The sequence below is a fragment of the Centruroides vittatus genome, unplaced genomic scaffold (assembly GCF_030686945.1).
Source record: "Centruroides vittatus isolate TY-2023 unplaced genomic scaffold, ASM3068694v2 scaffold_1519, whole genome shotgun sequence".
Taxonomy (NCBI): Eukaryota; Metazoa; Arthropoda; class Arachnida; order Scorpiones; family Buthidae; genus Centruroides; species Centruroides vittatus.
Window position 1 is genome coordinate 312,150 of NW_027122682.1, and position 27,985 is coordinate 340,134.

General features: G+C 28.5%; 1 protein-coding gene across 1 annotated transcript; it reads right to left on the reverse strand.

The window, feature by feature from the left end:
- Nucleotides 1-990: 990 nt before the first annotated feature.
- Nucleotides 991-27,676, reverse strand: LOC136987355 (high affinity copper uptake protein 1-like). Its single transcript, XM_067285087.1, has 5 exons — nt 27,616-27,676; nt 21,624-21,939; nt 13,653-13,719; nt 9,526-9,694; nt 991-2,767 (listed from the first exon to the last, which is right to left on the reverse strand). The coding sequence occupies exons 2-5, from the start codon at nt 21,918-21,920 to the stop codon at nt 2,566-2,568; spliced, it is 735 nt and encodes a 244-aa protein (XP_067141188.1). The 5' UTR covers nt 21,921-21,939; nt 27,616-27,676; the 3' UTR covers nt 991-2,565.
- Nucleotides 27,677-27,985: the final 309 nt, after the last annotated feature.

Here is a 27,985-nt window from a genome sequence, read left to right on the forward strand (position 1 = left end):
GTTTTAGTTTCATTAACATTTGATTAAAAAAATTAAAGGAAAAGTGCAAGTTTTAGTTAAATTTGTATTTGTTTAAAATTAAATCTAATAGTTTCTTTGAATGTTTAAGGTAGCATTTGACATATAAAACAATTTGCTTGTGTATAAAAATCTTTATTTCCAAACCAACAATAATATTAAAGATTAAATAAAATCAACAATAACTTTTGTTACATAAAATATACTTTTTTGTCAACTATTGTACACCACCACCACCACCATCCTAATATATAGGAACTTAAAAAAACAACAATAATAATCTATTGGTCCGAGTTTGAAAAAATTATCTACAACTAAATAGTTTCTAAATATTTTCTTACTAAGGAGTGGTTGCAAAACCCCCATGCATGAAAATATCCCAAGTTACAGAACGGCTCAATGCCAAACTGGGCATAGTTAATACAATGTGATATACTCGAAAGTCCACATTTAACACATGGCAATTCACTTTGAAGCATTGCGAGAGAAAACTCCTCCTCTTTATAACAGTTAAGGCCTCAAACAATTATCGTGAGACACTTTAATCACTACCACAACATAGCCAACGTCACATCTCAAATAGAATGAGGAAAATTAGTGTGTGTACAAATAATGGAGATGCGTACAGAACTTCTAAATGTCCTCACTCTACGCATTGACTAATACAAGTTCTTTATTTTGATTTTGATTTTAAGTACTATATTTTTGTATATATAGACACATTCGACTTATACATTTTTAAACTTTCATTACAACATAACAAAATAACAACATACTTTAAAACTAACTTGAATATTATAAACATAATAATTAAATCAATATTTAAAAAATATATTTATATGTTTTTGTGACTAATTACTGTATCTTAAACAATTCTATAACTAATTTTTAATTTGTGAATTAAAATATTTCAACAATTTTATTGAAGAAAGTAATTCAATTTTATAATTTCCTATTAAATATTTTACATCTGACGATAATAAGCAAAAATTAAATTATTTCATTCCAAAAAATCTATCGTTACTTTTAATTTAAAGAATACTGTTCGTGAAATGAAATTATAAAATAAAATTGGGCTTTAAATTTGTAATAATATAGTATAGAATTGTGCACGCCTATTGTCATATTGCAATGGCAGGACAACCAAGGCAGTTACGGCATCGAGTGACCACTCCGAGGGATTTGGGATCAAATCCGAGAGAGCATTTAAATTTGTTAGATTTGGATTATTCGGATATAAACCGGTATGTGATATTTAATAACCTAACATATCTATACCAACATTAGTTTCTAATACCATAAAATGGTAGCTTAACTGCCTACCTTTATACCAAATTCTGTAATTTTATTACTGAATTAGCTTAATTCTAGCCGGAATAATGTAGTTTTAGATATGTTTGGAGCATTTGTCATTTTTTTTAAAAAGTCTGTAATAAAAGTCTATTAAAATAGTGCTATTAATGCTTTTGCTTTTTAATAAATTTATTTAAACTAAAATTACCACTAATTATAATCTAACAATTTTCCCTTCAAGTCTGTTTAAAAGTGTGGGTATGTCTTAAATATGGATGTAATTCAGTTTTCCATAAATTTTATAAGATAGTTCACAGTTAGTCTGTGTTTTAAAGCATTTTATCTAATTAGAAAATGAGAAAGTGAACTCAGACATTCAGTCATCTCATATATATATATATATATATATATATTTGCAGTTTTTAAAAACATTTTTTAATATACACACAACATTTACATCAAAATAATGTTGGAATTAATTCAAATACTATATTAAATCACTTATCACTAACCCAAAGGAATGCAATAATAAAAGATAGAGGATAACTTTCAGTTTTATATTTATATACAATATATAAAATTCACTTATTTATTTCTTCTACAGGGAAGAATTTATAAAATAATATATTTTGTAAATTTCATCCTTGAATTTACAAATAATAAATTGTGTGTTTGGAAATTCCTTTTGACGTTAGAAGAAGGAAAATTTTTAGAATTAATTCGTGTATAACCAAGAAAATGAGATAAATTTGAACTCGATATCTGGTCGTATATTAATATAATCAGATATTTTTTCCTTATGAAGTTAAATTACAAACATATCTCAAGACAAACGCTTAATTAAGCATATAAGTGCGTGCGTATAACACAAAATATTCATAAATGATACTAATAGAATTTTCAATTTTTGAGATTCTACCTTAAAGCTAATGACTAAAACTTATATTAATAAAATATTCTTTTTTTTTTTCCTTTGAAAAAGTCAATTAAAATTCTATCATTTTAACTGCATTCTGATAAAATGGAATAATTTTTTATAATATTACAAAATAAGGTTCTATTTATATTATTATACATTTTTTTAAAAATTTTGTATGCTTGTAAAATAATTATAAAAAAAAAAAAAAAATTTCAAAAAATTATTTTCTAGAACTATTTTTGCAACTTTTCTCAAAAACGATATAAAATTATATCGAGTTTATTCCTGCAATCGGGTCACCGAAAATATTTTCAAATTTAAATTTACATTCTTTGTTAATGACAGTGTTCCGTTACGTCGACCACGGTGGCCTTTCTCCAGCCAAATAGGAAATACCCGGCTCCTGCACCCAGTGCGACAGCCATGCATAACCACACATTGTATGTCATAAATATTAACATCAAAAAATAGCTAGTGACCATTTGAACGACGTGGAGAATTGTTTGAATTCCGTGCGGCCAACTTATCATGCGGTTCCTGGAAGATACAACGCATTAGATAGTTTTAAATATTTAAGAAAATTAAAATAAAATATTAAAAAATTAAAGTATTATTATTATTAAAATTAAATAGTATAATTTATTTAATTACAATTATTAATTAGTAAGATTTATTTTAACAACATCAGAATGCTTTGATGGAGATCTCCCATTTAATTAATTTGTATGCAAATGAATAGATGTCGTATTTGTGCTCCTTAAGATGCTTGGAGTGGTTATCCAAGCATCTTAAAGAGCACAAATACGACATCCGGCAAAGGAAAAATCACCATGGCCCTCTCAATATTTTGCATCAGAAGAAGGGATTGTCCCGCTATTTCGGCAAGTCTCCGTGTTAAAAATGTCCGTACATATCAGAGAGATGGAAGCACTTGAAATTTTCAAGGCATACAAGGAAGAGAGCTGCATTGATAACAAAGAAGAAAAAAATGATCTCAAAAGCATGACAAAAATGACACAAATTCTTGACAGATTAGTGGGAATTTATATAGATCAAGAATAAATCAATAAGATTAAGTATAAATCAAAAGGTGCAATGCAGTATTTCTCTGGCACTCATTATATAGAATACAGTAGAACCTCGCTTAACGAGCACCTCGCAAACGAGTATTTCGCATAATGAGCAAAACAAATTGTAAAAATTTGCCTCGCTTAACGAGCGATATTTCGCATAACGAGTGATGAGGAGAGGGAAAGTCCCAAATTGTGCACATGCGGCATGCTCCATCAGTCTGTGTTTAGTACTCGTTCCGCTAGCATCTTAGTGTCGCTTGTAATCACACATTGTTCCAAACTTGTGTTCACACATATTACTTATAAACATCAACAACCATAGCCTGTTATATAATAAACACACCAAACGATACGATATGCCAAATTCTTCAGTCATTAAATTTAATGACTGATTCCAAATTAAATTTTAGAAATGTCTGAATTAAAAATTAACTATTTATAATTATTAAACTTAATACGAGATGGAAACATAACTGCATACCTCTAGTCAAATTAATTAATTTCTAATATTTAATTATAGTATTTACATAACCCAAGAATCTGGCATATCGTTTGGAGTGTTTATCAAACATATTAGCTGTGATTTCTTTTTGTTTCTGCAAATCGAATTCTCATTCCAGGATGGTTCATTCTGCGTTAGAAGAAAAGATGATGATGATTCACGCTCCTTAACAGTGTATATTGTACAATTTTTTTTGAATAAACGTTATTCATAAAACATTTGAGCATTTATTTAGCATGGAACGCATTATCGTATCTTACATTAATTTCTATGGGAAAAATTGTTTCGCTTAACGAGTGTTTCGCATTACGAGTAAGACTCTGGAACGAATTATGCTTGTTAAGCGAGGTTCCACTGTATTTGTATTCAGAAAAAATTTCCAGCAAAGTTTTAAAGACAAATTTCAGCAAAAAGACAGTATATTTTTATCAACTGCTTGTTACTAACTCATACTTATAATCTGTGTATACATTTATGAGTTTGATGTGGTGATGAAATGTTTTATGGTACTATTTACTATTATTAACAACATCAAGCTTTTATAAAGGATTTTGAATCAATGCTTTTTGTATGAACTCCGCAACTCCGCTAGCAAACAGATTTATCTTAAATTAATTGCTGTCTGCTTTTGCCAATAACTAACAATACGTCGCATGATAATACTTACGCCACAATTTTTAAGTATGAAATAAAAGCACTGATAAATAATAAGCTCTTAACACTTTAACTGCCATACGACACGCCAGCAGTCGTACTAATTAGGGCCGTACAGAGCCATCCGACGCGCCGGCGGTCGTACTAGTCAAGGCCGTACAGAGCCATACGACCGCCCGTCGTCGCTATAACCAATGTAGTTTCACTCAAGGTTAAATTATCCTGGCTTCGTAAGACGTTGTTTTACATCCTAGTGGTGGCCTCTCGCGGATGTCTATGAAGTTTGTTTCCGACTGCCGGCCGTCGTATGGCCTCAGAAGTGGTCCGACGGCCGGCTGTCGTAGTTTTTTTAATAAAAAGCTATTTTATATCTAATAGTGAATAGTTAAAAGGAAAAAATATCGAAAACTAGTTTAATTATTCTCTTTTGTTACATATAAAGTAATTAATATTAAATATTTCATGGTCTTATAGTCTCCGGTTTCAGGCCATACGATGGCCAGTCATCTGTTGTAACCTGATATATTTTTTTTATCTTCACTCTACCGACTGTTATATAATGACCCTTTTATTTATATCATAATAAAATATTAAATATCAAATTTTCTCATTGTGGCCTGAAAAAATGGAAAATATCATATTACAGTTAGCCTGATAAAACGCAAAATATCATATTACAGGTGGCAGTTAACGTGTTAATAATAATATTTGTTTTACTGTGTTGTTATTATTAAGTTTAAACAGTCATTTTAAAAAATCAAATAACAGAAATTATATAACCTATGTAAAAAAAGCAGATCATTTGAATGATAACAAAAATACAGTAAGTTTAATTCAATCTATGGTCTGTTATAATAGGGAGAACTTTTAATCAAATTTAAATGTTATAAGTAGTGATGTAACGAATAGTATATTCAGCCTCAGCCGAATACCGAATATTCGGCTAGGAGCGTGGCCGAATACCAAATATTCGGCCAGGAGCGTTGCCGAATGGCCGAATATTCGGCCAAACTATTCAGCTTGATTAACGCATGTACGAAAATTGGCGCGCAAACCGCATTATGGCAAAGATCGCGCACTGTGCTCTCTATTGGCCCGCTGTCTACGATTTTTTTTCCCATTAGGTCTAAATTATTTAAATTAATTAATTAAATTATAATTATTAAAGTTAATATGAGATGGAGCCTAACGTCTACCTCTAGTGCCAAATTGCTTTATAATTTATGTAATAGCCGTAAATAGCCCGCTATGATTGTTGGTATTTAGATGTAAGTTATAACTTATAACTTGTTATAAGTTATTTTATTTGCAATCGATCATTTTAACTCTTTAATTAAACACTAAAATTTTGTTTTTACTACGTATTTGTAGACTGAATAGTACCCTAGGATATTCTTTTGTGGTGACACAATATGGTGTAGTTTCTCCCCAGTTGTGGAACAGTTCAAATATATCGTAAAAATACTAAAATATACGCGAATACGAATATAACATAATTAACTAAACAATAACATTAATGACCGATACATTCTAACCTACACGCCATCAATGCCATAAGATATCGGGCTAGATAAAGGCTATAATATTATTTAATTACGAAATAATTTAATACTAGAGTTAGATGCTATTTCTTATTAACTTTAATAATTATAGTTTAATGTTCAGCATTAATAAAAGTTACAAAAATGATTAATTTACTGTGTTTTTGTTATTTCTTACTCCTGTTTTTTGGTATTCGGTATTCGGCCGAATAGTGATTTAAATATTCGGTATTCGGCCGAATAGTGAAAAATAGGCTGAATAGGCCGAATACCGGGTAGTAACCGAATATTCGTTACATCACTAGTTATAAGTCATTTAAGATATATATTTTATAATTTCATATGAATAAAATAGCATTTTGTATATGGGGTGTCCACTTAAACATCTATCCATGGATAAGAGAGATGTTTTCTGCATTGCACAAGTATAGGCATGTGGTGGAATGTTATGATATGTTATAATTTAGACTGATTCTTGGTAGCTTGTTCTGGAGCTAAAATAACTGATGAATATCAATTTGACATTTTATCTTAACATACAAATAATCCCTGACTGTAAAGGATAAAAAAATTTGTAGAAATTATATAAAAATGTGAGCTTTATTTTATAAGATCATTCTTCTATCTTATCAAATTTAAGACATTAATATTATATGTATTGTGTGAATTGCATCATTGCTATTCTGTAAAAACTAAAAGTTTTTCTCTTTATATAAAATTGAATTTCATTACATAATGATCAGTCAAAATTAACTTATAACTTTCATTATACTTATCAAAAACAGAATGTAATCATGACAAATATAATTTAAATTCATAATATTTTTTTCTTCTTTAAAATAATTAAACAAACTATGCAATTACCAACAAGCCAGCAAAAATTCAATTTAAATAATCGTTAAACAAACATTTTCATCCGTTTTGTATATGGGGTGTCCACTTAAACATCTATCCATGGGTCTTTTTTCATCCATTCATGGGTCATGGGTTTTATCCATTGACTTTTTTCAAGGGTCGTCTTCGAGTCGAATTTTTCCTGGTTTGTTGGCAATTGCATAGTTTGTATACCAGTAATATCATGGTAGTTGTTTTGAAATAATTGGCTTTTCTAATACTTATTTAATAACAGAATAGAATATAGATCAATTGATTATTTATTGATTGAATATAGATCGATTATTAAAATAATCAATTGATCTATATTGTTATAACTGACAATTTTATGCCTTAACCAGTTTCATATAAATGAAAACAACTTGTTCAGGCCCATGCACAGGATATTTAAAAGATAATGTGTTCTTTTTTAAAACTTTATTTTTTGAATTTGTTAATTCTTTCCAAATGGAAGTTAAATCCACAAAATTCCAGGTACTGTACATGACCTTGAACTTAGTGTTATGTCTTATTTTCCAGTTTAAGGAACTTAAGAGAAATAATTTTTTAGTTGTTTGACTGATGAGTTAATAAAGATAATTAGTTAATATTAGTGTCATCTGCTGAGCTTTTTTGAATTGTTATTTTTATTTAATAACAAAAAAGTATTTTCAAATGCACAATTTTTATTCTAAAAAATTAAATCAACTTACTACTTCAAAAAACTAAAAAATTACATTACAAAGCGATGTCATTTACCTAATTAATTAACATAAAATACAATTATTATAATAAAGTATCAAATTGACTTTAATTATAAAACTTTTAATAATATAAGGAATATTCAAAAAATTCCAGTTATGGGTCAAAACATGAAATCATGGTAAGATATTGGGTTGGCCCATAAGTTCTGGCATTTTTTTTAAGTGAAAATTTTGCATGAAAAATAAAATGTTTTGGCAATGCATTTTATGTTATTCGAAAGAGGATTATGTGCTCTACAAAATAGTGTGTTTAGTTTTTTTATGCTGATATACTTTTTGTTCTTTTCAGGCCAATAAAATGGAGTGTCAAGGTCGACAAAAAAGAGCATTTTTGACACCTTCTGCTTTTTGCGTTTAATTGAGGTGCCAAAGCCACAGTAGCTGCTCAAGAGATTTGTGAAGTGTATGGCAGAAGAAGCATGCCTCTTAGGAAGGTGTCAAAAATGCTCTTTTTTGTCAACTTGACACACTGTTATTGACCTGAAAAGGAAAAGTATATCAGCATAAAAAACTAAACAAACTATTTCGTAGAGAACATAATTCTCTATCGAATAACATAAAATGCATTGCCAAAACATTTTATTTCTCATGCAAAATTTTCACTTAAAAAAATATATGCCAGAACTTACAGGCCAACCCAATATAACGAAATTTATTTAATATTAATATTTTTCAAAATATTTGCCCTAAATTTTGACATGTTCTCTCCAACTATAGTAACATTTAGAAAAATTAGTGCCTCTTTCGTGAATTGCGAAGCTTTCTTCAATTCATTTTGTACGAGTTCTACTGATTCAAACTACCTTTTTTTAAAATTAGGACTACTGGTCTGAAATCACCTTAATCCCTTTATCTAGTTACTAATGACTTTTTTCTTTACTAAAGTTGAAAACAAAACTTTAAAAAGAAAATAGCTTGAGTCAAAGCAAATCAAAGAAGCTGTTTTTTTTCTAAATGTTTCCCAAATTGGAGAAAATGCTGGAGAAAGTGTATCGAAGAACTTGATGATTGTGAAAAATATTACATAAATTTCTTTATATCTTAACATGCTTTGATTTTTTGATCCATTCTTGAAACTTTCTGAACACAACTTGTAGAAAATTTGACTTTCAGAAGAACTCATTGCAATAGTGATTACAATTATTATTATTATTTTAAATGCATTTAATAAACAGCATCATTCCTTTTTACATTTAAGTGTTTAATTATATGATTTTAGAAATTTATTTAAACTGAAAATGAAGCTGGTTTTAGGTCTTGTGCGATTTTTTTAATGCGAATTTTTAATTTGTGCGGTATAGTTGGCGACTAGTCTCGTGCGATTTGTCATGTCTTACGTTGACTTATTATAGCTAAATAAACTTATTATAGCATAAATGCACTTATTATAGTAATATTATTGCATGAATATGCGAAAAATGAAATAATTTACTTTTTAAGTCAACAAAACACCACCTGGACAAAAATATGTAAAACAGACGATAGACCAGACGATGCAGTCAAGTGTTGACATCTGTTGTCAATAAATTCTATTTCGTACGGTTTTGAGTTATTTTCTATGTGAGACTTTTTTTATGCAGTCCCTGTTGACCGCATAAAAAAATATTTTTTAATTGTGTCGCGAAAACTATTATTTACAGCCATTCGTGAAGTTTCGTGAGATTTTTTTTTATGCGTTTTTTTTTAATGCGGTCCTAACAGCATCATTCCTTTTTACATTTAAGTGTTTAATTATATGATTTTAGAAATTTATTTAAACTGAAAATGAAGCTGGAGAGTCTTGAAAATGTTTCCCAATAAAAAGTTGATGTCTTAAATATTTAATTTTATTTAAATAAAGTTAAGAAGTAATTGTTATGAGCTAAGAGTTAATTAACTTAATTCTTACCTAGCTATTTTATGAATTTCAGTCATTGTTTTTCCATCTTGTCCAGTAACAGATATTGTTGTGTATTGAAGAGAAGAAAAATATTGTTTAAATAAAAATTCTCTGAAGAATTTTAGACCTTCATATAGCATTGCCAACAAAAATATTCCAATTATTGAACCGATAAGACCTGAAAAATTAAAGAAATAAATTAAAAAGCTAACGAATTATTTTGGAAATTATTTTTTTTATATAAGATGTGATTAGAGAATAAAAATATTTAACATATTACAAATTTTAAAAATGTGTGTTATATTAAACAAATTATGAAAATAAATCACATGCTATATTTAATTTCAGGTAAGCTTTAGATATGTTTGTAAACTTTATGATATTAATATGCAATTTACGCGTGTAATCAATGTACCATCATTAAGTGTAAGTTAAAAGATTAAAAGTTAAAAATAAAAACATCCAAATCTGTTAGTTATATATTAAAGCCAAACCATTGCCAAATTATATTGGACTATATTAATTAATTACTATTATTAATTAAATGCTAAGTAATTTGGCATCTAACGCCTGCCTCTAGTGCCAAATTACTTACCATTTAATTACTACTATTATTAATTAAATGGTTAAATATTAGTAGTAGTTAATTAATTAAAATTAATTAACTACTACTAATATAGCCCAATGTAATTTAGCCATTGTTTGGCTTTAATATTAAAGGTTAGCACAAATAATTTGTCAATCATGAAAATATAAACAAAAACTAATCAAAGTAAATATCATATTTCTATAATTCACAAATTGTTCACATAAACTAACACATTATTAATTTATATACTTAAAATATCACAATTGAGATGTTTATATAATCTAGTTTTTAAATTTATCAATGACTATTAAATTACACTAATAAACCGAGAAAATTGTTTTCATAAAAATTACGTTACTATTCTAAATATTAGAAATCATTCTGTAAATCAACACCTTAATGGTTTTCAATGGTTTTCGTAAGCCAGAATTGAAACTGAATTACTATAGTATAAATGATGCACCTGATATCCAATATGATATCAGGTGAAAAGTATCAGGGTATCAGCAATGTTCTAATACCTTTAGAAGCTTGTGACACCATACATTATCACGAAAGTCGTGTTGATATCTTAGATACCTAGATATATTCTCAACAGATACTCGAATGCATATTTAAAGACTCAAATTTGCAAATGTAATTTTTGCTAATGCTATTTAGCTCAAGATGCGCATATATACTAAATGTGCTACTTCTAAAAACTTAAAAAAGAACAATTTAAAATTTCAAAACAATAGTTGAAAATTTGATAAATTTGAAAAATAAATATGTAAACAATACGATCATTCTGTAAAAAGTGTAAAATAACTGCTTAAAATTCATTTACTATTAAAATCCTGTTAAGCTTTGGTTATAAGAATCAGATAACATTAAGTAACAAGTTATGAATAAATTTATTTCATACATTTTTGAAGGATTACGTATATATTTTTTAAATTAAAAATCTGTACTATTCGAAATTTCCATTTAAAAAGTCAGAAAATTTTGGGATGGGATGAGATTTTCTTGAAACAGCAGAATTAAAGAAAAAATTACTTGACTCCTACAACAAAGTTTAACGGGGTTTTAATTATAAGCTAATAATTAACTACAGGGTCCATACAGGTAATTCCATCTGTGATTTCCTGACCAATTATATTATTTCCTGATCTATTAAGGTCTCTGCATTTCTGCTTTCCATTGTGTAATATTTGCCCAAGTCTATTTAAGCCCATTTTGTACACAATTATATAAAATTTTTTATTAAAAAACACTTTATTCACTTACAAACACTGAAAAACTGTGTAAAATTGATTATGTAATCAGCTGTGTTATTTCTATGTCTCTCAAAAAATTTCATGGTTTTTTTAAAAATTAATATGTAAATTTTATTTAAATAAGTAAAAGTCTCACGTTGCATCATAAAATTGAATTTTCTTAAAGAGACGGGAAATTCAAAATAATTTAAACAGAATAAATCCACACTTAGAGGGAGAAATCATTGATTGCATGTTATTTTTGGTCCAGCACAGACCCATTCAAGGCCATTGCATTTCCCATCCCTTCCTGAAACTTATAATGGAAGCAGCAGAGTTTTGGTGGGAAATCAAGTCATCATTGATGGTGTTTTTGAAAACACGACTTTAACTCTATGGCATTATTTTGGTATACTTCCAAAAAATGTGGACTTCTGAAATTCTATGGGTCATCTGAAGATGGAAATTTCCAGTTAGAGAGAATACTTAACCAGATGTTTGGGAGGGTTGGGTATGCAATTGTTTAAGATGTGAATCAGTCTTTGTGTTATTAGAGGAAGGATTAGATTTAAATGAATAAAGTCTTAGTGGTTATCGTGAGTCAATATCTATTGGTTCAGGTGGTGGCACACCCAAAATATTTGCATCGAAGTTGATGTGCTTGGTTTGCTTACGCTATACAACCTGCATCATTTGACATTAGTCATTTTGGGCTTTTCTGATTCCTTTTGAATTTTTCTTTCTGATGATACACAGTTCTTACATTTCCGTTCATATTTCCTTTGCAATTTCTTTGATATTATGAAAATTTTCTTTGACTCGCACACTTATCTGCTTATAAGTTTACAAATTCTATTTTATTGGTTATTATTGCTAAATAATATTTAAGTAGATCTTATCATTCTGTACAAATAAACACCAATTTCAATGTCCTATCTCTTTGCAATCCAAAGTTATACACGGCAGCGTCACACAGCATTTAGGCAATTTTCAGTGTTCACATACAACTCCACTACCCACCAATTTAAATATGAACATAAACCCTCTATCCAACAAAATTTTAATCATTAGATTATCATTTATAGTTTACGAGATATAAGCATGACAAACCTTGCCACTGTTTTGGTCGTTCCAGTTTCGTACACCCCCCTATACCCAACCGAATTTAAAGACGTAATTGGATCAAAAAGGAGCGAGAGCAACGGATGGATACAGTGATATTTGTGGATTCCCTGACTTTTTCTGCTAAAAATCTTATTCCCTGACTTTCCAGATCTGTACAGAACCTGTAACTAACACTATAACAATGAATTATGTTCATTTTTTATGCATGTAATATAATTTATGGATAAAGAAACATCTTAAGATGTAATTAAAGTAACCCCATTAAATTAAGAAATTCGAATTTAATGTAAAGTAGGTTATTATTTCACTGAAATGTGATATATATATATATATATATATTTTACTTCATAAAAAACTCAACAAACCAAAGTTATACAAGTAAAAAATAAAATATGGCAAGTAAAATTTGAGTAGGAGTACTTTAGTGGGAGTATTCTAGAAAATTTTGTGGGTCATGAAGTATTTTTGAAATTAAATTATCACATTGGGAAAAAATCGTAACAAGTTAATTTTTTAGGTAAGTTTATTTATTATTACATTATTGTTGGCTGTATCTAATATAATATATTAAATACGTTTATTAATATTTTTGTATCAGAGCTTAGGTGTAAGATGTTAATGGTGATTCACAACAGTAACTTCAAGATTAATTTCTACATTTAAAATTACCATGTTTCAAAACTTACTGTAACGCATAAATAGTTCGTAACAATTATAATTCAAGTTTCAAAATTGGAATGAAAATTATGCAAGCTAAAATAATCGCAACTAATAACTTATAGTAATTTTACGAAGTTTTGTTTACGAATTTCTTAGAAAAAGAATGACGAAGTATTAGCTATTCATAAATAAAACAATTTGATAATTAAAATTCTTATGAATATTATAGTAAAAAGTGGTTAAATAATTAAAATTAATGGAAAACATCATTCTGATGTAATCATGTTAAAAACAGATTACTGTTATTGATGTATCTAATTTTACTTGTTCTATTAATATTCTAGCAGTCATGCTATAATTATACTTGTTCTATTTTGTCATTCCTATGATAGATATTTTCATGTGTATCATGTTCTATATTAAAATAGCCTACAATTCAGTACAAAGAAATTTAAGAGTATTTTTTATGTTTTTTAAAGTCTTTTGTGTACAACAATATGTTAAATAATTAATATCTAATTTCATACCTCCAACAGTTGTAACTTTCCATTGTTCAAATAATATTGTGACATCTACTCCAGCATGAAAATACATCTAAAAAATATAATAATAATAATTAAATTTTGATGTTAGTGATCAAATTAAGTTTACGAAGTTTTAAATATATTCATTCAAATAGGTATATATAATCAATAGCATAAGTATTATTATGAAGTTATAAAAGAATTAATGTTTTATATATGAGGTTTTGACTGGTTATAATATACTTAAATAACTTGATATATGTATAACCAATTAACCATAACACCATATTATTCAAGACAACTTGTGAAGAATATTTAGTCGACAAAGGCAAGAGAATACAGTACAATGCAGTTTGTTTCAAAAATCTTGTCCAAGCAACGTATAGGACTATAAAATGCCAGTAATACATATTTAGTAATAATGGGAACACCGAAAATTTGAAACAATAGCATACATTTCAATGAATCATTTTATGTATCTAAATAATATTTAATAATAAAACATATAACAACTAAATTACACTAAAATTTTAATTATTCAACAATATTCGAACTGAGAATGTGAAGAATTTGAAAACATTCGATGCACTTTGATAGCATAATTTCAACTTCGATGCGGCTAGTTATGGTTAATTTCTTGATCTCTTCACTTCCACAATTTCTAAACTTTTGTAATTAGTGTTGAACTGGTGCAGTGATTAAGAACTACACAAAATAAGGATGACAACAATACAAAATAATGAGGAATAAGCACATTCTGCTGTTACTATCAGATGATTTGTCAGCTATGATATACTCCGGCAACAGAAACTGATAGATAATCAAACAACAGATAAAAGAAGTTTTACTGTATCTAATATTTATCTTGGAAATCTAAAAAACTGTATGATTTAGCAGGCATAAATGTATTTTATGTCTACTTGTAAACAAGTACTTTCAATCCTTTCGAAGAATTACTTTCAGGTTCAACACACATTGAAACTGAAGATTACAACCACCTGAATCCTTATTATTTATTATATGGCAATATTTTTTGCATATATTCCTCTCCAAATTATGTGTAATTGTTCCTGCTTTGCATTATCAAGTTCTTGTATAAATATTTCCGAACACTCTTTTATTATCTGTCTAGACATCAATGGTATTATTAAAAATATAGAACAATTATTTTTTCCAGACTTGCCCCATTTTAAAAATTATAAAAAATCACTCTATATTCTGTTTAGTCTATTTGTTATTGCAGTTAGTCTACTATTTCCTTGTTATCTATGCATTTTTTTATTTGTTTCAGTCAAATTATGAATTAATTATTTATTACTTAAATTTAAACAAACAAACTTCAACTAGACAAATCATTAGATATTTAAAATTATAACGCTACACGTAATTAAAACTCGTGTTAAAAGAAAGCCGCACTTTGCTGGAATTAACTTTTAAAATCCAACCACACTCGAGCTGTTCTGACTCGTCTTTAGGAGCATTTTAAAGTTATTTAAAATTTAACATTGGGTTAAGAAATGATTTGCCAAAACGTCCAGAGTAGCACTGTAATACGATACTTTAAAAGTTCCAAAGAACTGTTAAATAGTAATTTAAAGGATGAATAAACTACTTTTATGGTTTAAAAAAGGTTTGATTCTTTTGTCTTTAATACATAAAAACATAAATATATGTGAAAGTTATACAGATTAATACTTGGCTTGTGTGTACACCTCTTTTTTTAACCAAATTTATTGGTAGAAAATATGAAATTATCAGCATACTTAGCAATGCATTTTTTTTTTTACCTGATTACCAGTAAACTGTTTACCAATAATGCAATCTCTAGTTAGGAATGCTCGGGTTTTAAAAGTTCGTGCTAATAAATTAATCATAATTATATTATTTTTATTTTTAAATTATAAGCCATGTTGAAATGATTTAACTCTCTTAAATTAATTAATTAGATATATAATCCTTTCTTTAATGTCTAACTTAAAACAATATTTCGTGAATTTTCTTCCAAGCATTCACGAGAGATAAACAGTCTTCTAATATTCAATAATTTTAATCACAGAAGCTGCTTTTTAATCTTTTAACCACATATTACTGCAGAAATACTTAAAAAATATTTTAATATACAAAGTAATAATATAAAAATTGTAGGATTTATCTGTAAATAAATGTTAACAGTTTCAAGATTTTACTATTGAAAAATGAAATATTTCCGATTCAATTTAGTCGGGTATCCAAATCAAGTTATAGTACTGGATACTAAAAGAGAACATTAAACTTGAACAATTAATTATCTTTGTTTTATTGATTTAATATAATTAATTAATTTCTCAATATAACGGTTTCGCGTAATAATGTGCGCGTAATTAAAAAATTTGTATAAGCAACACGAATAAACGCACCTTAACCTAAAAAATTTCAAAAGTAATTTTCTAAATTAATTACATCAACATACCGAAAGTTTCCGTTATGCTCTAATTACAATTAATGGCTCATTGGAGGAAAACTTGTGAAAGTACAGTGCTTAAATATAATTAAACTGATAAATGTGATATAAAATATTGTCTACTTTTAAAATTGTATCTTCCATTGAACACTATATTACTTAAATAAAGTTTTTTTAATTAATACATTTATCCTGTTTTATATTCATTCGTATGATTTACACCCTTTGATGATGTAGAAAAAAGGTCAATGTATTTTTCACTTAAAGCAAATGATTGTAAGCCCAATAGCTCCAATAAAATTTTGTTTTATTGGAGGAATAATAGATTTTAAAGACGTGAAGTATTAAGTTTATAATATTAAATTGTATTTCATAAGTTTATTTCTCTATCTAAAGTAGAATTTACAGACTTATTGTCATAATTAATAGTTATAGAACCGATTAATTAATCGAGCTGAAATTTTCAGAATTCAAACACATACGTTCTCGCCGTCATTCCATTCATTTATCTCAAGAATGGCTTTAGATCAAGGGTCGGCAAACTTTTTTGATCGTCGACCCCCTATAAGTTTTCGAAACCTTGCGTCGACCCCCCACCAAAAAGTTTGTGTTACAAGCAAAACAAAGCACTTACTATTTTAATACATTTCTTTTAATTTTGCATTTGTTTTCCATTTATTGTACAAGTATATTTGTTAATAATAATTTTTGTAACTGACAATCAGTGAGACGGATAAGCTTGATCCTTAGCTCCACCTCATCCTTAGCCTAAGCTTGATAATTGACCCCCTAATAATGTTATATCGACCACTTTGGTGACCCCTGCTTTAGATAGATGGAAATTGAGACCGGATACGGAAAGCTTGATGGATAGAGGCCTCGTATATAGTTAATTTTAAAAGTCACGACTGGAAATCGGGCAATGTTTTAAATTAAAAGACAATTAAAAATTGCAGCCCAGCAATGCGACAACGTCGCAATAATATACATTCAATTTTTAAATATTCAGATTTCTAAAAATATATTTTATGACATTAAATATTTTGCAATTTTTATATTATTATTTGAATATTTTTTTAAAAAATTATTCATTTAATGCTTACGCATACTCATCATATAAATGAGGTTGCATAAATACAAATTAAAATGAAGATTTGTTGACTCAACATTACTATAAACATAATAGTAATAAATCATTAATTGATTTGTATAACAGCAAATATATGATGACAACAGGACACTGAAACAAGCCTCAACTAAAACAAGTATTTAACATTAAAAGCTCTAGGAAATTATAATTGACAATTAGTTATATGAATTTCAATTTAATTAGTTACTTAAGTACAGATACTTTAAATAATAATAGCCTGATTTAAATCCGGCAATCATTTGGTTTCATTGCTGTAGTATATATATACGCCGTACGTTCTGTTGAGGTCTGAGGGGTCTTTCCCATTTTATAAGATGTGGGCTATTGTAGGACCTCTTCTATATATTATTTGCACCTGTTGTTTCTTGGCTATTTCTCTATACACATCTTTAATATAAGGGTTGAAGGTGACAGGGAGCCTTCAACCCTTATATTAAAGATGTGTATAGAGAAATAGCCAAGAAACAACAGGTGCAAATAGTAGTATATATAATACATATATACAGTTATCTATATGAAAATAAAACAAAATCTAATGAAACAGAGAAATCATGGAAACATCAGGTAGTGAAATTCATAATCATCTCTCCCAATTTAATGTATGAAATACATTGATAAAGATTGCACAATATATATCATACATTAAATTAGAGATATCGCGACAAATGTTTTAAAATATACATATACAGTGAAACCTCGCTTAACGAGCATAATTCGTTCCAGAATCTTACTCGTAACACAAAACATTCACTAAGCGAAACATTTTCTTCCATATAAATTAACGTAAAATACAATAACCCCGCTATGTATTGGGTTTAATATGGATGTTTATACGGATTATAAATGATACACTATTAAAATAACATAGATTTATTAATTGAAAACTAAGTAAATGTATATCAATCTTTGTGAAATTTATATTATTATAAACATAAATCCGAGAATTTAATTTGATATCCTTTAAAAACAGGAAATTACACAGAATATAAGGTTTTAAATTCTTCAAACAAAAGAGAAAGGAAACTTGGAAATTCAGAAACTTGAATTACTAAGATAGTTTTTAAAAAATAATTTTTAATAAAAAACACACTTTCCTAATTAAAAAAAACCTAAGTAAATTACCTCTTGTTAATTTTTGTATATGAACAACAACGATGTAATTATTCCATATTAACTGTATATATATATACTAAAGCAGAAAATAATTCTATAATTTAATAAACAGTAAATTTTGGAATATATTTGTGATAAAAATAGACAAAATTTGAACATATACTCTATACTCTGTGTCTAATAAAGTATACAAGGTGGGGCATAATGGAGTCCCACATTTACGAGGTGAATTTTAAAAAAACAGTACAAGAATATGGAAAAACTTTTTATTTATTCGAAGTACATGTAAGAAAGTTATTTTTGCTTAGGTTTTAAAAATGATGTCGTTAAACCTTTACAGCTGTGCCTCCTAGAAGTATTGTGTGGAGTAGCGACAAAGCACATTTTCATTTGTATGGAACAGTGAACAAGCAGATATTTCATTATTCAACCGCTGGAAACATCTGAGAACTCCACCAATGACCTCTTCACAGCCCGAAAGTCATCGTTTGGTGTGCTTTGTTCTCTGTAGGCATCGTGGGACCTTTTTTTTGAAGAGAATGGGCATCACTGTTACTGCAACTTCCAACCGATACTGCGACATACTAGAGAATTTTTTGCGCCTCAAAATGAAAGAATACAATACAAGTGGCTTTTGGTTTCAACAGGATGGAGCCACAGCCCACACAAACTGTTGTTTTCGTGCCATTTTGACAGAGATGTTCCCGGTCGACTAATCTCTTTACGAGAAGCCGTTGAATGGCCCCCTTGCTCCCCTGAGACTTTTCTTATGGGGGTATCTCAAGGCAGAGAAGCATACAAGAACTCAAGGAGGCCATTCATGAGAAAAATCGCCAAAATTCCTCCGGATATGCTGGTGAGAGTCGAAGAAAACTTCAAGGAACGGCTCCAAATGTGCATCGTTTGTGAAGGCTAACAGATGGACAACAACATTTTTAAAACCTAACCAAAAATAACTTTCTTACGTGTACTTTGAATAAATAAAAAGTTTTTTCCATATTCTTGTACTGTTCTTTTAAAATTCACTTCGTAAATGTGGGACTCCATTATGCTCCACCCTGTATATACATTCAAAAAAACAAAATTAAATTCTGAAAATCTGTTATTACATATATTTATGCCCAGATATGCAAATAAATATTTACAGAAATCACATTATAGTTGTAGATAATTTTGATAGCATTTGTGTTTCTGTAATAAATCATATCAACATTAAAGTTTTGTTATAAAAATTAAATTTTTCATAGATAAATAAATAAAATCATCATCGACGATAATAATCTTTTCCTTTTTCTGTCAATGGCTCAATTTAATCAGATCACATGTAGGATATCCTTCATTACTAATTTGACAGATTTAATTTTTATATCTTATGACCTGCATTTCGAGAAGTAAATTGAAATTATTCATTTTTAAATTTTAATCCAATTCTTCAATTTACCAATTTTATAATAGATGCACTTGATTTAAAACTTTTTATTCTATATTTCTTTAGAAGTTTGTAAACATTACTTATGTTTTTAATTACAGGAAGCAATCTTAATTTTATAATTAAAATTAAAATGCATTCAATGTATCAACTTTCAAATTATTATTATTATTATTACTATTATTAATTTTAAAATGATAAAAATCCAAAATTCGTGTACGTTAACTAACAATTTAATATAATTAAAATATAACGCATTGTTTCAAATTTTAGATGCACTCCTTTAAAAAGAGAATACAATTGGATTGTAATTAGAAGTAATAATAGTTTATTAATGTTTTTAAAAATCCACTTTATCGAAGTCACAAAATAATAGCGAGGTTGAGGTCGAAGTTTTAAACGCGAGAACGTGTACATCGGACGTTCACTGTTGCTTTCCCGTAAGCCTAAAAGTTTGACAATGGCATTTGGAATGTCGAGCACGATACCACCAACTTTCCAAATACCATTGTCAAACTTCTAGGCTTACAGGAAAGCAGCACTAAATGTCCGACGTACACGTTTAAAACTTCAACCTCAACCTCGCTAATAACTTCTAATCACAATCTTCTAAATACTTTCAGATTGTGCAACTTGAACACCAACTACATAGTGTATTTACTCGGACACATGGCAAATTTCATCACTAATTTTTATTCAGTTGATACGTGTATTAAATGCTTGTACACGTTTCAGGCTTTTGACACCCCTCTTCAGCCATGAGAACCTCTGGCTTCGATGTAAAAAGATCGACTAGGTATGTTGTATTATAAATTATTATTATATATAAAAAAGACTTATGGAATTGTCATCGAAAATGGATAAAAAAGCAATACTTAATGTATAATTCTCCATCAGATGATGAAAATTGATTAATGTACAGAGAAGTTTTAAACAATTTTATGTTTACAAAGATCTGTGATTTGAAGTTGGCTGAAGAGGGGCATCAAAAGCCCGAAACGTGTACAAGCACTTAATACACGTATCAACTGAATAAAAATTAGTGATGAAATTTGCCATGTGTCCGAGTAAATACACTATGTAGTTGGTGTTCAAGTTGCAGAATAAGTACCGGCACGGTTTCATAAATACTACTTTCAGATTGATTAAATCTATCTTCAAAGCAACATATTAACAAAAAACACTTCTTAAAATAAAAATTATAAGACGTAATTACACGTTTCATCAATCTGAAATTACTCGGGAGATAACTGTGATTATTGGTCGCAAAAATACCTTTCAAAGTAGATTTTTTGTGAATTTGTAGAAAGTTGAAATATTACTTATTGAATTTTAATAGTTTTATTCTAATAAGTTCATTTAACGTATTCAAAATAATGCAACTTTAATAGAAAATTTTAGACAATACTCCAGATTTAAGAAACACTTTGAATCTAAGACAAACCGAGTTCAGAAACATACGAAAAAGTACATCTCGAATTCAATGTAGTGCAGCAGGTTTTTGAAAATTTGTGCATTGAATGCAATTTAATTTAAATTCTATAAGTTAAAATGCAGAATTCCAATATAAAAAAGTCAAAAATAAAAATATTTATGTAATTATATATGATATAATATATTTAGCTATTTATTTATTACGATTATTTCATAATAATTTATAAATAACTTGACTAAAAACAAATTTATTTTATTTACTGCAAATGTGTAATGAATAAATGAGAATTATATTTTAAAATAGGCATTATTTATGATACGACATATCAAACATTTAGAGAATTTTATAAACATTTGATTAGATTTAAATCCGTACTTCAAAATTTTATAAAAATATCTGAAGTTTACCATCATGTGTCCATTTGGACTGCCGTGATCGTGAACGATCGTATCGTGGATATGATCCGAAGACGCAGTAGTCAAAGATCCGGCCATATTGTGATGGACGTGTTTGGCTGGATCCGAAACTTCTTTATTCATGTGATGCATGCTGTGATTCATAGCTGTCGTCATAACAGATTCTAGTAACGTTGCTGCCGTCGTCATTATAGAAGACACTGTCGTATCATTGATAGTAGTCATTTTATCGTTATGAGACATATGACCCATATGTTCGTGTCCATGTCCGTGATGATGATCGCCCATTATTATAAATTTAAAATATCTGCAAAAATAAATAGTTTAAATTAGTTTGAAATTAATATTTTATGATTTGATATATTACAAATAATTCACATATATTATCTTACTTCTTTGTTAGCCATAAATATTTATGTCAATACCTTCTTATAGGGCAAGCTGTATAAATAACATTAATACTTTATAAGTTACTTTTAAGTTCATAATTAAAATGCAGGGATGTTTATTGCTTTAGAAACACTAAAAATAGCTTTAAATGCTTGTATGTAACATTATCGTTTTATTTATTGCTTTGTATTGTTGACCTTCAATATAACAGATTAATTAGAAGAAGCAACGGTTTGATAATGGCAATTGTCTTATTATCTGAAGATGTCACCAACTACAAAATAAACTTTATATGAGATATGATAAGAAAAACAAACAGTCTATATTGTGATAAATACATAGGAAGCAACACCACGCTTCCAAGCTGCTGGCACAATGTCTAGCAGATATTCTACTCACGGAGTGAGTCGATAGTAATAATCACTAACAGACCAATTATATCTATAAAAATATTAAATTTAAAAAAATCTTTAACAGTCAAATTATAAGAAAATTAAACTTAATGGAGTCATTTGAGCCTTAAGACTCACCTTTGGTATGTAAATTCTGTTTGCTTTTTTAAAAAAAATATAAGTTTCACATCTCTGAAAATGAAATCTAAGAATTCTCAAGTCTTTCTGCTTTAAGTATTTAAAACGTTCATTCCAATATATTCTCTTATTTCAAAATATTTGAATAATAAACAGTGATATTTATATCCATTGCTAAACTTTTTACTTTAAATATTTTATGTAATAGTATATAATTTTAAATCACTTAACACTATTCATTGAAACATAACTCTTCCAATTCATTTATTTAAAATGCAAAATACTTATGAAATAAAAAAAATATATAAAATTAAATTTCTGTGAAGTTAAATTTCTCATACATATTTAATTTTAATTACTCAAACATTCTGTATCTACGTAAGTTTAAAATTCTCTCAATTTTTTTTAAAAAACACATGTGTTTGGAAAACTTACTCCATTATATAACAGACTTTTGGCTTTTCGGACATCCCTCGCCCAAATTAGTCTGTTAAATCGTGATTTCATTTTTTAATATCTTTTTCTAATAAGTTGTTTTTAAGCATCTTTGTGTTTCTTTTTTGTCATTTAATGCTATCAAATTTACTTTTTCGTGTAACAATTATTATTATTGTGGAATATGTTTTTATTTCTTTATGAATGAAAGTGTTATTATGCCTGTTTATTTTATATGATTATAACACTTAAGTGTTGTGGTGTTACAGGAGTGGAGTCTTGGAGAGTCCACTCTTATAACGCCACAAGTGTTATAATCATATTGGTGGCGTAGCGAACATAACTGGGGCCCGACACTTTATTGGCACCCCCCTCCCCTTCCAGAAACACATATAGATTGTCTTGGAGACCATTTGGGCGCCCCTCTGCAAGTGGTGCCCGGTGCATGATACACCCTCTTGCACCCCCCTTGCTACGCTACAGCATTTTCAGTATCTATTATCACTTTTATATAAAAGTTTATTTTAGAAGTTTGAATTAAATTGGATGAACATTTTTGAACATTCCTATTGGATTCTAAAATGCAAAAATATAGGTTATCAAAGAAGTACAGTAGAGAGTTGTTTATCCGAACCCCGGTTATCCAAATCGTCAGTTATCCGAATGCTTTCCAGTCGGACTGTGTCGTGCCGAATCGAACTTTTTTGATACTAGATTTACTTCTAAAGTATAATTTTTATGTTTTTATATTTTTCAATATATTTATTTTGTTTGTACAAAATAAAGAAATAATTTTTAACGATACAATAGCCTCGATTATTATTATAAAAATTTTCGTTAGGTTTAAAATCGACGAAAATTCAACACGAAGCGACACGCAACGGAGAAAAATTTCAACATCGGATAGGTTAATATATTTTTTCGTACATAATCGGTTATCCGAACAAATCACTTATCCGAATAACCCCAGTCCCCAATTGATTCGGATAAACGACTCTCTACTGTAAATATTTATATTGAGTGATAAGTTAAAAAGAACAACACAAAAAAAAATTCATATTACAGTTAATTCATACAGTATATAAATAAATCATTTAAATACTTATTATAATTAAATTTTTTAAATCATTTTAAAACTATTTCTGATTGATTAATTGAAATTTTCTGAATTTTCATTTGTTGTGCTGTCAACTTTACAGTTTATGCATGAACTGATCATATATTAATTCATGCACGAAACAAAGTTAGATACTACTAGGGATGACTTTTTGGCTCAAAATGTGCCGTGACCAGATTTAAAAAATTATCTAGATTAACAATAATCAGGATTTTAACAAATAATAAAACAGCAAGCATACCTATTTTTATACAGTTTATTTATTTATGTTTATACAGATTTATGGTATTAATCAGAAAAGTTATAAGAATATGATGACAACAAATTTAAGGCATGTAATTACAATAAGCCTTAGCATCAATAATTTAGTAAAATGTGCATAAAAATTTTTAAGAGGCCCTTAAAGTGAAGCGGTTCTGTCGCGGGTTCGCGCTGTGCTCGAACAGGCTGGCCATGTGGAGCTTTCCGGGTTTTCTCCACGTTTGTAACACCTGAATAGGGGCCAGTTTCCCTTACAAGACCTCCTGGAGGGCATTTCCCTTCGCGTAACATCGCGCACCAGAGAGGGCAACGGGGAACCACTCTGGTTGTAACTTCCCCCAGGATACACCTTGGTGCCTTACTAACCACTTATTAACCTGCGCCAGGTGCTCGCCGACGTCGGGATTTCTAATATGGCATGTAGAGAGAGAGAAAGTGAAGTGAAGGTATGATCTTTTACTGAATCGGTAAAAGATATAAATGCAAAGATTGTAAAATGTGTGGCAATGCATACAATCCCATACACGCAACAATTAAAGAATGAATTGGGAACAGGATTCAATCATGCCAATCCTGATGCAAGGTAAACTTATACATATTCCATCAGAGCACTGACCAATGGCAACTAGTAGCAATGGCATGCGTATCTACATCTAATATCTCATGTTATTTTTATCTGTGGGCTGGCCCCGAGTATGATAAATTCAATTATAAATAACAATAATTTAGATGCAAACTTTTTATAACAATTTAGATTTTAAAATATAAATTTTGAATATAAATAAAAAACTAAATTTGTTAATCAAAATATTTTATTTTTGTCATCGAATAATTTGATTTACTAACATTATTGGATATTCATCTGCCCCTGGATGTAACACTGAAAACCTAATTCACTCACTGCTATTGTTGGTTTATTAACAGTAGTTACCTTTATATAAAATAAGTCATTTGTAACAAAACAATTCACGTCAAACAAAGCAATAGCAAAGGGAAAAAATATAAAAGTACTTTACACATAATAACTTGAATAGACCAATATTAAAAAAATTAAATGTCAATAGTTTAAGAGTGATTTAAACTAAACAATATATGTAGAAATCACAATAAACACATTCTATCAAAGAGCCTTAATTGAATTCCAGTGAAATTTAATCCAAAATAAAACTTTTGGACTAATGCTTTTGATCTATAAATGGAGATCATCTTCAGGATTATATATTCATCATTGAGTATACCAGTAACGTGCATTTTTATGATAAGAATGCTGTGTTTCCATAAAAATTATAAACAAATACTGGAAATGACAAAAATAAACAATTTATTTATTTTAATTCTAAAATTGATGATATTTTAGATAAATTGCTTAATTGTGTGTATTTCATAACCATGACGAGCCGTTCAAAGTGACCGTTCATCGTGACAAATGTAGTTTTGTACGTGTCACAAGCTTCCATTGGAATGTGTCAATACCAAGAATTAATTCTAAAATAGATACATTGACAAGAAACAAAAATATAAGAACTTGTTTATGAAAATAATCACACAATAAGTTCTTATATCTTTGTTTCATGTCAACGTATTTTTCTTCTTCAACAGACATGTTTATTGCTGTATCATTCCAGTCTTTCAATTGGTGTTGTAACTCCATGTAGAAATCACATTTTGCTATTACTTTAATAGTTTAACATGTCTTTTCTTTCCAGCAATATTAGTCCCACTTTCTATGAGATTGCTTTTTTTCCAATTTGACTTTACAGCCAGCTTTCCTACTTATCACCAATTCTCCAAATGATGATGAATTGGTGTTAGATCAGGAAGCTGGCTTTTAAACTGGACTTAGAAATCAACCAAAGCTGCAGACTCTAGACAGTGTAAGAAATAGCACAGGAAAATTCTGTCCATTTCTAAGCCTCTTGCTGCTTAATTTCAGTGTTCCGATAAGAACCGGAGGGTTCGGCAAAGACCGTCCATTGTCTGAATAGTTTTAGATACAAGCTAGATATTGTATAAATATTGATATTATGCTAAACAATTACAAACCTGAACTCTACATAACAAATAAATCAGCATATTAACAGAAGAGTAACAATCTTTCATATGAAATTAAATTCTCTCCTAATATCTTTAATATCTACTTAATTTGCAATAATACAGGAATTTAATACTGTAATCATATTCTCTTAATGATATTTCATTAATTAAATATATTTTTTGAAAGTGTTAAGAATGGAAGTGTTAAGAGAAAGCGACGTGCAAGATTTACAGGCGCAGATGCAGTATTTTGCATTTTTGCCGGAAATTGAACATATTTTTAGACCCATCTAAAAATTCTCTAATTAGTCTGGAAACAGGGGGACCTAATTCTTGCATTCTGAGAAAACGGATAAGGTCGGCTATAATGTAATAATCTTAATCTTTGCTATCGTTACTTTTCGCCCGAGCAACACCAGGCTTATCTGCTAGTTAAATATATTTTTAATATTTATAAAACATATAATATACAGTTTATACACGATACATTAATTTAATATTAGTAATTAAAATTGAGAAAGTTATAAATCACAAAGAACTATACATTAATTACACGAACAATTTTTGATCCTCTCCCCGTTGCATACAATGATGTACAATACTTTTAGCAAACCCCCTCCCTCCATTACACTGTAAATGTAATTAAAAGAATGTTCCTAATAACATATAAATAAATCTTGTATACTTAAACACAGTAATAAACTTTTAATAATCATGTAATTAGTATCATTAAAATAGGAACGATTTGAATAATTTTAAAAAGGAATATTATTTTCTTAAGTTTTTTTTTGTCTATATATACAAGAATTCAATGGGTTGAAAGTCAAAACACAGGAAAGAATTACAAGTATCTCCTGCAATATCGTAACAGGCAAAGCAAGTCATAGGGTAGTTTTGCTAATTGCTTAACTAGTGTCAAAGTTTTTAATTGTTAATTTTTAGTGACAAATATATATTTTAAAAACTATATAAAGTATTTATTTTTTATTACAAATTTTATTTATTAAAGTATCTAAATATATAATTATGGTATTATTTGATAATATAACTAAATGTCATACATTGTTCATTTAGAATTACTATTCTGAAAACTTCAAATCTTAGAATTAAATATTCTATGATTTGAGGATTTCAGAAACGACCGATCGCAATAAGACTTTTCTATTCGTAACTATCAATGTAATGTTACGATTAAACTGTTTTCCAAATCACCTACCTGAAATTTCGAGGAAAAAAATAAAAAGAGGTGGTGCCGTTTTCACTAGGAAATCTCGAAAAATAATGATTAAAAATTATTTCTGATACTCTTTATAACTCTTACGTTAAAAGCAGCTTAATTTCCTGTTTTTACCGAGAGACTATTTTAATTTCTGTTACGTATACTTCAATAATTTTTCTCTTCCTGTATTCAATCTGATAATTTTCTAATTTTATCAACAGTTTTAATGCGCAGGCTTCGCATTCACTTTTAGTATTTAAATATATAACAGCGTAAGATGTTTATTCCATACATATGAAAGAACCGCATAAGAATAGAATTTGTAGGCGCAAACACAAAATTCGTTAAATAAATATGAATAAGTGTT

What these genes read in the sequence shown, in the direction of transcription:
- LOC136987355 (XM_067285087.1), bottom strand. Translation starts at nt 21,920, where the DNA reads ATGGGCGATCATCATCACGGACATGGACACGAACATATGGGTCATATG. An exon ending in GTCCAAATGGACACATGATG is followed by an intron (nt 13,720 to 21,623) that starts GTAAACTTCAGA and finishes TATATTTTTTAG; the next exon opens with ATGTATTTTCATGCTGGAGT. An exon ending in GAAATTCATAAAATAGCTAG is followed by an intron (nt 2,768 to 9,525) that starts GTAAGAATTAAG and finishes TGTATCTTCCAG; the next exon opens with GAACCGCATGATAAGTTGGC.